At 48.3% G+C, this 12,596-nt stretch overlaps 1 protein-coding gene across 1 annotated transcript in view; it reads left to right on the top strand.

The window, feature by feature from the left end:
• The first annotated feature begins 226 nt into the window (after positions 1-226).
• Positions 227-12,596, top strand: part of EXPH5 (exophilin 5) — a 52,566-nt gene continuing 40,196 nt past the window's right edge. Inside the window, exon 1 of the mRNA XM_077808944.1 lies at positions 227-345. Coding sequence (XP_077665070.1) covers positions 227-345 — 119 coding nt within the window. The remainder of the gene's footprint in view (positions 346-12,596) is intronic.

Here is a 12,596-nt window from a genome sequence, read left to right as displayed (position 1 = left end):
GGGGTTCGCTCCGCGGGCCGTCACTCACGCAGGTGTGGGCCAGGCCCAGGCCCCCAGGTGCAGGCGGTGCCCGGCCCCCGTGGGACTTAGTGCTTCCCGCAGGTTGGGGCCGGCCGCTGGGCGGGGCAGGAGCCTGGCAGGGCCCGGAGCTGAGGGGACGGGGACGGGGACGGGGACGGAGCCGGTCCCCTAGCCCAGCCCAGCCCAGCCCAGCCCGTGCGCGGCGATGGCTGGTGCCCCGCGCGAGCTTGATCTCACCTTCCTCAGCGAGCAGGAAGCCCGGCAGATTTTCCAGGTGCTGGAGCGGGACGCGGAGCTGAAAAGGGCCGAGCGGGACCGGATCAGGTAGGAGGCGTCGCTCCTGATCCTGGCGGGCTGCTCCCTACCCCCCTACCCCGGTTGGTTTGGGTTCCCGTCCCGCCTCCCCGGCGAGCGAGGCTGGGCTGCGTTGATTGTGTCAGACCCTCGTGCCCGCAACGAGCGGCCCTGGCTGTCCCAGGCTGGGGGCACGGCGGGCGTGTGGGTGGCCGCCATGGGCTGGGTGGGGGCAGTGCCGCTTGTTAGGCCGTATTTGTTTGTGTGCGTGTCGGCAGGGGGAGGCGGCAGCTCCCCAAGTCTCCCCGCAAAGCGGACAGGTTACCGGGAGCCAGATGCTCCTGCCCCATGCGGGAGGATTTAGCAGCAGCTCTGGAGACACAGCAACGGGCTGGGTAAGAAGCGTGTGTGTCTGTAGTGAGGGGGGCACCGAGGGCTCTGCCGGGTCCCCCTCTTCCTCCCCCTCTCCCGGCAGGGGAGGCCGTTCTGTCTCTTAACCTACCAGGGACACAGGGTGTTGGCTGAAGGTTGATTCCTGGTGGAGCAGCGGGGATGGCATGAATACTTTATAAGAGCTGTAAGGAAATGATCCATGACAGCTGTGACAGTCTCAGGCACATTCCAGATTGACTTTTGGCACCTCTCCAAAACCAACGTACAGGCCTCCACTGACTGAAACAGATAATAAGGTGACTCACCACTAGCTCACCCCTTTGATTTCATCCCAGGTCAGTGATGGCTGGGGGTGACCTAGGTGGGTGGCCTCAGTCCAGTTCCTAATGGACAGGTGTATACATCCTATAACCACCAACACTGGTTACTTGTTGCCAGTCCAAGCAGTGACCAAGCACTGAACAGAAATAGCCGGTGATCCCTAGAGGTACGGTGCGTCCAGGTCAGATTTGAGGTGCTGCACCTGTTCTCCGGCGCTCTCCCTCTGGCATCTTTTATGAGCATGACATTCACTTAAACTTTAAAAGGAAGGCAAAGGTCATCTGAAATGAAGCACCTCAGCAGACTGGACTTGCCTGACATATTGCAGGGGGCTTGGTTAAACACATGGGAGTAAATTCAGGACCGACTTACAGCCTGTGTAACCCCAGTGAAATCCAAGGTTTTCCTCTGAATGGGAGCTCCTACTGAGTCCATTGTTTCCAGCTGGTGTTTGCCTTTCTTCAATCATTAGCTAGTTTCTGCAAAAAGAACAGAAGTACTTGTGGCACCTTAGAGACTAACGAATTTATTAGAGCATAAGCTTTCGTGGGCTACAGCCCACTTATGTTCCATTCTATGCATCCGATATCTGTAGGTGTGTGTGTGTGTGTGTATACACACACAGTCTTACTATATGTTCCATTCTATGCATCCGATGAAGTGGGCTGTAGCCCACAAAAGCTCATGCTCAAATAAATTCATTAGTCTCTAAGGTGCCACAAGTACTCCTGTTCTTTTTGCGGATACAGACTAACACGGCTGCTACTCCGAAACCTAGCTAGTTTGTGTTATTTTCCCTATTATGATAAGATAGGGAGGGGAAGATTGGCCAGGCATGACTGTTTGCAAGGCTGGAAACGTTGTGGGTAGAAATGTTGGCCAAGATTTTTGAAAATGGGCACCCAAAGTGAGGCTCTAAGTCCACAATTAGGCATATAAATAAGCTTTTCAAAAGGGCTGAGTATGCCTATTGAATTCAATAGACTTATACCTGCCACCAAGTCTGAATTTGGTCCTACATCTCTATATATATAGTTCTGTTTTTTCTCTTTATGCAAAGGCTATCCAAGTAAGCTTAATACATAATGGGGTATTTCTACTGATAGATTGTTGAGCTAGAGGTCTACTTTTAAATTTCAATTAAGTTAGCCTTAGAATGTAAGCTGAGCAGAAGAGTGGAAATAGCCTCTTGTGGTTAAGGCACTGGACAGGGATCTGGGTTAAATTACTGGCTCAACCAGAGACTTTCGGTGTGACCTTGGGCAAGTCACTTAATCTATCTGTGCCTCAGTTTCCGGCCTGAAAAATAATAAATCTTCGCTTTTCACTCCCCTTCGCTTTTCACTCCTAGGCAGAGGGGCCAGGGGGCTCTGCATGCTGCCCCTGCCTGCAGACACCACCCCGCAGCTCCCATTGGCTGCAGTTACCAGCCAATGGGAGCTGGAGAGCCAGCACCTGGCCTTCCTTCCCCCAGTAGCTGCAGGGACATGCTGGTCGCTTCTGGGGAGCTGCGCTGAGCTGGGTAAGAAGCCTGCCAACCCTGCCAAGCCTCCCACACCCTCCCCCCAGCACCAGCAGGTGTCCTGGGCCATGCGCTGCTGCATGCCGCCTCCCCAACACCCACAGTGTCCCCGGACGTCCTCCCCCGAGCATCTGTGGCCCCCTGGACCAAGTTTTAATTAGGGGTATATAGTACAAGTCATGGGCTGTGAATTTTTGTTTAGTGCCCGTGATCTGTCCATGACTTTTACTAAAAATACCAGTGCAGGGGGCCATGGAGCCCATTTAGATTGTTTCCCTGTAATGGGGTTTGTGAGGTAGAACTGTGCAGGCCTGAGGTATCCACCTAACTAAACAGATCCACTGACCCTTTTGTAGGAGTCTGTTCAATGCAAGCTTCTCAAGGCAGGGAGCTGTTTGTGATACCCTTCATGTGATTATACAGTGCCACACACACTGAAAGTGCTATAGAAATAATAAAAAACAAGAATTATTTAATTATGTCTGTTTCTAACATAAGTGTTTGTGCCCCTGAAAAGACTGTCTTCATTGGGATAAAAATATCATATCAGTTAGTGCACAGAAAACTGGGGTGTAAATCTGCAGTGCTCTAGTTTGCCGTGCACTAACTGGCCATGTGGATTCTGCTACCATGCACTGAAAGTTCCCTAGTACAGTTTGAAATACTCCTGAATGGGATCAGATTCTAGCCCCCTCGGGGCCGCACCCTGGAGTGCTGTCAGGTAAGGGATGGCATTATCTGGTATCAGCAACACCATAGAATGGAGCTAGGGGAAGGAGAGGTGGGGCTGTTACCTTCTCCATTGAATGGCTAGAGCAGGTCTGAGGTCAGGCCAAGCACACCCACAGGCTGCCTTTCCAGTCATCTCTGGAGGCAAAGAAGATTTGCTTCAAATTGTCTGAGCACAGGCTCTGCCTCAGTACAGATAACAACCTCCACCAGTGGAGTGGCACCAGGGGCCTAAGTGGAGAAAGCTAAGGCAGAGGGAGTGAGGAGATGGCCAGTGAGTCCTTTAAAAGAAGCAGGTCTATAACCTGGCAAGGTGGGAGCAGGCTCCCTGTTCATTATCACAAGGACCAGGGAAAAAAAGCTTGGAAGTACAGCAGAGGACCCATGGGCAGGTATTGAATTTATTTAATAGGAAGAGCCCCAAATTGTTTAGGTAGTTGATCTTATTTGGGAGCTTATATAGACCCAATTACTACAGTATCTGAGCACCTCACAGCCTTTACGTTTTTATCACCATGACATCCCAGTGAGGTAGGGAAGTACTATTATCCCCATTTTACAGGTGGGGAACTGAGGCACGAAGATAAGGCTCAGCTCCACAGAGGTACTTAGGTATGTAAGCCCCAGAGATAAACATAAGTCCCAGTTTTGGCTCCACTGTGACCCACAAAACTTCAGCCAAATCCGGTCACTAAACTCCTAAACTCACGCAGAGTTTTCAGGGTAAAAGTTCCCCAGCTGCCCCCTTCTGAGCACATGTGTAACCCACACACCTTCTGGGTGTGGTGTCGTGTCCCATCTAGTGGAACCGAGACCACTTAGAGCAGGGTGGGCAACATTGTGGCCCGAAGGCCACATCTGGGTATGGAAATTGTATGGTGGGCCATGAATGCTCACGAAATTGGGGTTGGAGTGCCGGGAGGTGTAGCTCAAGGGCGGGCTCCAGGTGGGGCTTACCTCAAGCAGCTCCCAGAAGCAGTGGCATGTCCCCACTCTGTTTCCTACGCAGAGGCGCTGTTCCATCTGCAGGCACCACTTCTGCAGCTCCCATTGGCTGCGGTTCCCGTCCAATGGGAGCTGTGGGGGCGGCGCTTGGGCTAGGGGTAGCGTGCAGAGCAGAGACCCCTGACTGCCCATGTGCATAGGAGCCGGAGGTAGGGACAAGCCGCTGCTTTCGGGAGCCGCGCAGAGCAGCCTCCGACCCTGCTCCCCGGCTGGAGTGCCAGAGCAGGGCAAGCCCCAGACTCCGCTCCCCAGCTGGAGCTCAAGGGCTGGATTAAAATGGTTTGCGGGCCAGATGCAGCCCATGGGCTGTAGTTTGCCCACCCCTGATCTAGAGAGAGAGATTAATGATTTTGCTCTACAGACTTAGCTAACTGCCAGTTGGCTTTTAGCTCATGCGGTAGAGGTTCATGCACTAAGCTCCAGAGGTCCCCTGTTCGATCCTGCCCACCGATGACCGGGGTCAGCATTACACATGTACTACTGCCTTCCACCTAAGCTGCAGAGCGATCCATGAGCTGGGGAAGCAAGTCATTTGGCTGTCTAAATTGCCTACAGGCCTGTGACAGGTTTCAATCGGTCCTCCAAGCCCCTAGGGGGCGATAGAGAGCTATGGTCCCACTGGCAGGCCTTAGTCACACCTTTCGGGCACTGGGGAATTAGTGGGAAAGGTGCACCAGCCCGAGTCTGCAGCGCGCCCCCCGGGCAGGGGGGGAGCGCCGGCCCGAGTCTGCAGCGCGCCCCCCGGGCAGGGGGGGAGCGCCGGCCCGAGTCTGCAGCGCGCCCCCCGGGCAGGGGGGGAGCGCCGGCCCGAGTCTGCAGCGCGCCCCCCGGGCAGGGGGGGAGCGCCGGCCCGAGTCTGCAGCGCGCCCCCCGGGCAGGGGGGGAGCGCCGGCCCGAGTCTGCAGCGCGCCCCCCGGGCAGGGGGGGAGCGCCGGCCCACCCAACTCCACTGCGTTCCAGCCCAGGGCCCTGACAGTGGCGGGAGCCAAAGGTCCCGCCGCTCGGTCAGTGGGGGGGCCACCCACACCCATTGACCAACACACCCACTCCATGGTGCAGTCCTGCCCCTGGGCTACCTCCTACCCGGTCTCTCAAGCGGGTCTCTCCGGTCCCTCCAGCTCGTCCGGGTATTCCGCTGCTGGCAGCTCCAGCTCCCCCTCTGTGTCGGACTCACGCTGGCCTGGGCTACAGCCAGGCCCCTCCAGATACTCAGCGGCTGGCAGTCCTGGTCGCCACAGGCCTTCCTCCTGCTCAGCTTCCTCCTGGCCCAGGGCCTCCCCTGGGTCGGCAGCAGGATCGCAAGGGAGCAGCCTGTGTCTGTCTCCCACCCTGATGCTCTCCTTACTAGGCAAAGGGCCCCGCCCTTTGTACTTCCTGTCCCACCCCTCCCCTTCCGGGGATTGGCGTAAACTTGGTCTGGCCCCGCCCACTCAGGCTGAGAGGGTGGCTCTTTACCCTCGGGTTCGGAGGGGAGCCACCCTGGCTCCCAACAAGGCCCAATCATAGATATTTAGGTCAGAAGGGACCATTATGATCATCTAGTCTGACCTCCTGCACAACGCAGGCCACAGAATTTCACCCACCACTCCTACAAAAAAAACCTCACACCTATATCTGTGCTATTGAAGTCCTCAAATTGTAGTTTAAAGACCTCAAGGAGCAGAGAATCCTCCAGCAAGTGACCCATGCCCCATGCTACAGAGGAAGGCGAAAAACCTCCAGGGCCTCTTCCAATCTGCCCTGGAGGAAAATTCCTTCCCGACCCCAAATATGGCGATCAGCTAAACCCTGAGCATATGGGCAAGATTCATCAGCCAGATACTACAGAAAATTCTTTCCCAGAAAATTCTTTCCCAGGTAACTTGGATCTTACCCCATCTAAAACCCATCACAGGCCATTGGGCCTATTTACCATGAATATTTAATTACCAAAACCATGTTATCCCATCATACCATCTCCTCCATAAACTTATCGAGTTTAATCTTAAAGCAAGATAGATCTTTTGCCCCCACTACTTCCCTCGGAAGGCTATTCCAAAACTTCACTCCTCTGATGGTTAGAAACCTTCGTCTAATTTCTAATCTAAATTTCCTAGTGGCCAGTTTATATCCATTTGTTCTTGTGTCCACATTGGTACTGAGTTTAAATAATTCCTCTCCCTCTCTGGTATTTATCCCTCTGATATATTTATAGAGAGCAATCATATCTCCCCTCAGCCTTCTTTTAGTTAGGCTAAACAAGCCAAGCTCCCTGAGTCTCCTTTCATAAGACAAGTTTTCCATTCCTCGGATCATCCTAGTAGCCCTTCTCTGTACCTGTTCCAGTTTGAATTCATCCTTCTTAAACATGGGAGACCAGAACTGCACACAGTACTCCAGGTGAGGTCTCACCAGTGCCTTATATAACGGTACTAAAACCTCCTTATCCCTACTGGAAATACCTCTCCTGATGCATCCCAAGACGACATTAGCTTTTTTCACAGCCATATCACATTGGCAGCTCATAGTCATCCTATGATCAACCAATACTCCAAGGTCCTTTTCCTCCTCTGTTACTTCTAGTTGATGCGTCCCTAGCTTATAACTAAAATTCTTGTTATTAATCCCTAAATGCATGACCTTACACTTCTCACTATTAAATTTCATCCTATTCCTATTACTCCAGTTTACAAGGTCATCCAGATCCTCCTGTAGGGTATCCCTGTCCTTCTCTAAATTAGCAATACCTCCCAGCTTTGTATCATCTGCAAACTTTAGTAGCACACTCCCACTTTTTGTGCCCAGGTCAGTAATAAAAAGATTAAATAAGATTGGTCCCAAAACCGATCCCTGAGGAACTCCACTGGTAACCTCCCTCCAACTTGACAGTTCACCTTTCAGTAGGACCCGTTGTAGTCTCCCCTTTAACCAATTCCCTATCCACCTTTCAATATTCCTATTGATGCCCATCTTATCCAATTTAACTAATAATTCCCCATGTGGCACCGTATCAAACGCCTTACTAAAATCTAAGTAAATTAGATCCACTGCGTTTCCTTTATCTAAAAAATCTGTTACTTTCTCAAAGAAGGAGATCAGGTTGGTTTGGCACGATCTACCTTTTGTAAAACCATGTTGTATTTTGTCCCATTTACCATTGACTTCAATGTCCTTAACTACCTTCTCCTTCAAAATTTTTTCCAAGACCTTGCATACTACAGATGTCAAACTAACAGGCCTATAATTACTTGGATCACTTTTTTTCCCTTTCTTAAAAATAGGAACTATGTTAGCAATCCTCCAATCATACGGTACAACCCCTGAGTTTACAGATTCATTAAAAATTCTTGCTAATGGGCTTGCAATTTCTTGTGCCAATTCTTTTAATATTCTTGGATGAAGATTATCTGGGCCCCCCGATTTAGTCCCATTAAGCTGTTTGAGTTTCGCTTCTACCTCAGATATGGTGATGTCTACCTCCATATCCTCATTCCCATTTATCATGCTACCATTATCCCTAAGATCCTCTTTAGTCTTATTAAAGACTGAGGCAAAGTATTTGTTTAGATATTGGGCCATGCCTAGATTATCCTTGACCTCCACTCCATCCTCAGTTTTTAGCGGTCCCACTTCTTCTTTCTTTGTTTTCTTCCTATTTATATGACTATAGAACCTTTTACTATTGGTTTTAATTCCCTTTGCAAGGTCCAACTCTACTTGACTTTTAGCCTGTCTCACTTTATCCCTACATATTCTGACCTCAATAAGGTAGCTTGCCTTACTGATCCCTCCCTTCTTCCACTCCCTATATGCTTTCTGCTTTTTCTTAATTGCCTCTCTAAGATGCTTGCTCATCCAGCTTGGTCTACAACTCCTGCCTATGAATTTTTTCCCCTTTCTTGGGATGCAGGCTTCCGATAGCTTCTGCAGCTTTAATTTAAAATAATCCCAGGCCTCCTCTACCTTTAAACCCATAAATTCTTCAGTCCAATCCACTTCCCTAACTAATTTCCTTAATTTTTGAAAGTCAGCCCTTTTGAAATCAAAAACCTTAGTTGCAGATTTATTTTTGTTAATCCTTCCATTCAGTTTGAACTGAATTAGCTCATGATCACTTGAGCCAAGATTATCCCCTACAACCATTTCCTCTATGAGGTCCTCATTACTCACCAAGACCAAATCTAAAATAGCATCCCCTCTAGTCGGTTCGGCAACTACTTGCTGAAGGAATCCATCAGCTATCGCATCTAGGAAAATCTGAGCCCTATTATTATTACTAGCACTCGTCCTCCAGTCTATATCTGGGAAGTTAAAGTCTCCCATGATCACACAGTTTCCATTAGTATTTACTTTATTAAAAACATTAAAAAGGGCTCTATCCATATCCAAATTAGATCCCGGCGGTCTATAGCACACCCCAAGCACTATCCCAGGGGAGGCTCTAATAGTTTTCTTCCCCAATTTAATTTTTGCCCAGACAGACTCAGTCATATCCATTTCATCGCTTCTTATTTCTTTACATTCTATCTCATCATTGATATACAGTGCTACTCCACCACCTTTACCTTTATTTCGGTCTTTCCTAAACAGCACATACCCTTCAATACCTGTAGCCCAGTCATGACTACTATTCCACCAGGTCTCTGTTATACCTATAATATCTGGTTTCACTTCCTGCACCAGTAACTCTAGTTCCTCCATTTTGTTACCTAGGCTCCTTGCATTAGTGTACAAACATCTTAATTTTTGCTGTTTAGCCTCACTCACATTCTGTACCCTATTAGGCACGGTTATTTTACTACCAGTATAACCTATTAGACTTGTATCTACACTGCCCTTCCTCCTACCTACAGCTGTATCCACTCTTACTTCATTTTCTTTCCACTCTATGCTTAATTCTGGCGTGGAGATTACCTGGACATCTCCCAACCATCTCCCCCAAATTCCTAGTTTAAAGCTCTCCAGTAGGTGTGCTCAGAGGCCACCTACCAGATTGGATCCCATTCAAAATCATCATTGTGGTAGGGCTGCCAGTGACCTTGTAACTAGGCTTTGCAGAATTCAGGGTTTTTAAAATAATTTTGATGGATAATAATGTTTTGTTTTTAAAGATTATCGTTTTAAATTTTCACAGTTCTGGCAAATTATAGAGGGAGTCAGACAATTATTTAATGACAGATGTTGAGATTCAAAAAGTTAGTTTTATAACTGCTAAAACTCAAATTGTCAACATCACATGTCAAAATATACAAAGTAAATATCTTTAGATCTGCAAATTATACTCATTTCTACTATTCAGTTACTAGTCCATTTGTAACAAGCCTAATTCAAAAATCTAAATCACTTTGGATTTTTACTCTAATAAATTCTCAGATTGGCATAGGCCCTGGGTTTTGTTTTGTCTTTTGCCTTCCTCTGCAGCATGGGTCACTTGCAGGTTTAAAGTAGTGTAAATGGTGGATTCTCTGTAACCTGAAGTCTTTAAATCATGATTTGAGGACTTGAGTAACTCAGCCAGAGTTCAGGGGTCTATTATAGGAGTGGGTGGGTGAGGTTCCGTGGCCTGCGACGTGCCGGAGGTCAGACTAGGTGATCATGATGGTCCCTCCTGGCCTTTGTCTAACTGCTCAGGCAGCATTTTTCTTACTTTTCCTATATGTACATTTTGATTATTATTGATGGAAATATTTTTTCATTGGCCTAGGTGTGTATGGTGAAACTGACATTACCAACGTTTATCAAATAAAAGTCTAATTCATCCAAGCCTATTTATCCGTTTTAGCCGTCATTAGAGCACTCACCTGGACTATGGGAGACCCTGGTTTAATTCCCCCCTCTCTGTCAGGTGGGAGAAAGGATTTGAACGGGGTCTCGACCTTTCAGGAGGTGCTTTAACCACTGAGGTACTAGCTATTCTGATGGGGGAAGGGGACTCCCTCAGTCTCTCCTGCTGAAATGTTCCACTGTGAATACAAAATGAAAGAATCTTTGGAGGAGGGGAACTAGACCTAGGATCCGTTGCCTTCCAGGTGGATGCCCTAACCACTGGGTTACAGAGTTATTCCTGCTCTTTTTCTTGCTCTCTCTCTCTCTGTGGCCCAAATGACTGTTCCACAGTGGATCAATACTTAAATAATCATTGGGCCAGAGAGAGCAAGAGTGAGACTGTACCCCAATGGTTAGGGAATTCAGCTGGGAGACCCCAGGTCCAGTCCCCCTTCTCCTACCACTCTTCCATTATTTAGCTACGCTCAAACAGCTTCAGCAGGAGAGACTGAGAAAGCTCCACATTAAAATATTCCATAACTCCATGGTTAGAAAACGCTCCTGAGAGGCGGGAATTGAACCTGTGTCTCTAACCACTGGACTGAAAGTTATACAGTGCGTACCACCATCACCACTTCCTCTGGCCATGTGTGGAACAAGGCAAGCACCTAACTCATTCCCACAAGAAAAGCCCTGTGTGCCTAAGCTGCCTGACTCTCTGCAGCAGGTGCATATTTGTGAATTGCTATGCAGAGCTAGGCTTCTCCCTAGGCACCTATCTCCCAGAGAGAGCACACAGCATTCTGGGAAGCATCTCCCTTTGGCTAGTTGGCTCCCCACTGGCATGATGGCCTTTGTGGATCACATTCTTAGGTGCCTTCTCTAGTGGGCAGAGTGGTGAGGATGTAATTGCCAGCCCCAGCACTTATGGGCACCAGCTGCAATTGGTGGGAGGGATGCACATGGGGATAATAAAGGAGGAAGAGAACAGAATCAATCAGTCACTCTTGTTTCTAAATTGTCTTGCTTGCTTGCTTGCTTATTAACTGTTTCTGTCCAGGCACGGGAATAGGAGCAGCTGGCACCAGAGCAGATTGTGATTACATTAGAGCTAAAGAGTCAAACCAAAGTAATGACTTTTCAGCACCTCTGCCCCTTTGCAGTAAATGCCCCCTTGGGTTATGAATACAGAAAGCATGCAAGAAAGATGAATCCTCTTGACACTGTTTTGTAAACACTTGCTACAGTTGGACTCTTGTGTTCCTTAATCAATAATTGCTCCCAACTGAACGTACTCCTTATGTTTGGCAGGCAGTGCACTTGGTGGTATTTGGAGTTGTGCTCCTTTGAGATGCTTGATCCCAAGAGTTTTACTGTAGCAGCCAGGTATAAAATGGTGCATAGGGAATGCATCTTTTTCATATGCGTTCTCCGCTCATAGCAGATTGTGCTCCTTTGGGTTATGGAGCAGACTTGGTGCATCTTGGGATTTAATTTGTTCTGACTTTACATTTTTAAGAGCTTGATCTTCCACCCTTCACTCATAGATGTGATTCTTACTCATTTACACAAAATGCCCCATTGAGAAGCATGAGACCACTTGCATGAGTGAAGATGAACCCATGGAAGTTAGGAGTAATGGGATAGAGTCCTCTAACTCTTTATCATTAAGGGAGATTTCTAACATCCAGCCTTATGCCACAGCAACTTCTGAGGCCAAGAGAGGGAAATACAAGGGCAACCAACCATAGTAATTATCCTTGTTTCACTTGTGCTCCCTCCTGCTGCTCACATGGCCACAGCTATACTTTTATTTTTAGCACACTAGTTTGATCAGAGCTAGCATGGGTATATCTACTCGAGCTGGGAATTACTGCTCCATACCCTTAGGGAGGCTTGATTTAGAGCCTGATGCAGAGCACACTGAGATCTATGTCAAGACTTCCATTGACTTCAGCAGCCTTTGGATCAGGCCATCTTGGGCTTTGACAGGGCTTGAAAAATGTTGCACGTATATATCCTGCCTTCCAAGGCTATGCCCCATGCAATTTAAAAATAAGAGTTGTAAACTGGTTATTTATACTGAATTTAGCCACCCTTTAAAATTTCCTGCTCCTCCGTGGTGAATGGGCAAATGGAGTTTTCAAGCCCGGGACCTGCAGACAAACTTTTTTTTCAGAGTAGCAGTCGTGTTAGTCTGTATCCACAAAAAGAAAAGAAGTACTTGTGGCACCTTAAATAACAAATTTATTTGAGCATAAGCTTTTGTGAGCTACGGCTCACTTCATCGGATGCATGCAGTGGAAAATACAGTGGGGAGATTTTATATACACAGAGAACATGAAACAATGGGTGTTACCATACACCCTGTAAGAAGAGTGATCAGGTAAGGGGAGCTACTACCAGCAGGACAGCGGGGGTTGGGGGGGGAGAGAAACCTTTTGTAGTGATAATCAAGGTGGGCCATTTCCAGCAGTTGACAAGAATGTCTGAGGAACGGAAGGGGGGGGGGAAATAAACATGGGGAAATAGTTTTACTTTGTGTAATGACACATCCACTCCCAGT

This window comes from Eretmochelys imbricata, chromosome 1 (genome assembly GCF_965152235.1).
Source record: "Eretmochelys imbricata isolate rEreImb1 chromosome 1, rEreImb1.hap1, whole genome shotgun sequence".
NCBI classification, from domain to species: domain Eukaryota; kingdom Metazoa; phylum Chordata; order Testudines; family Cheloniidae; genus Eretmochelys; species Eretmochelys imbricata.
The sequence above is the reverse complement of the archived record's forward strand: the minus strand, read 5'-3'. Positions and strand labels throughout refer to the sequence as shown.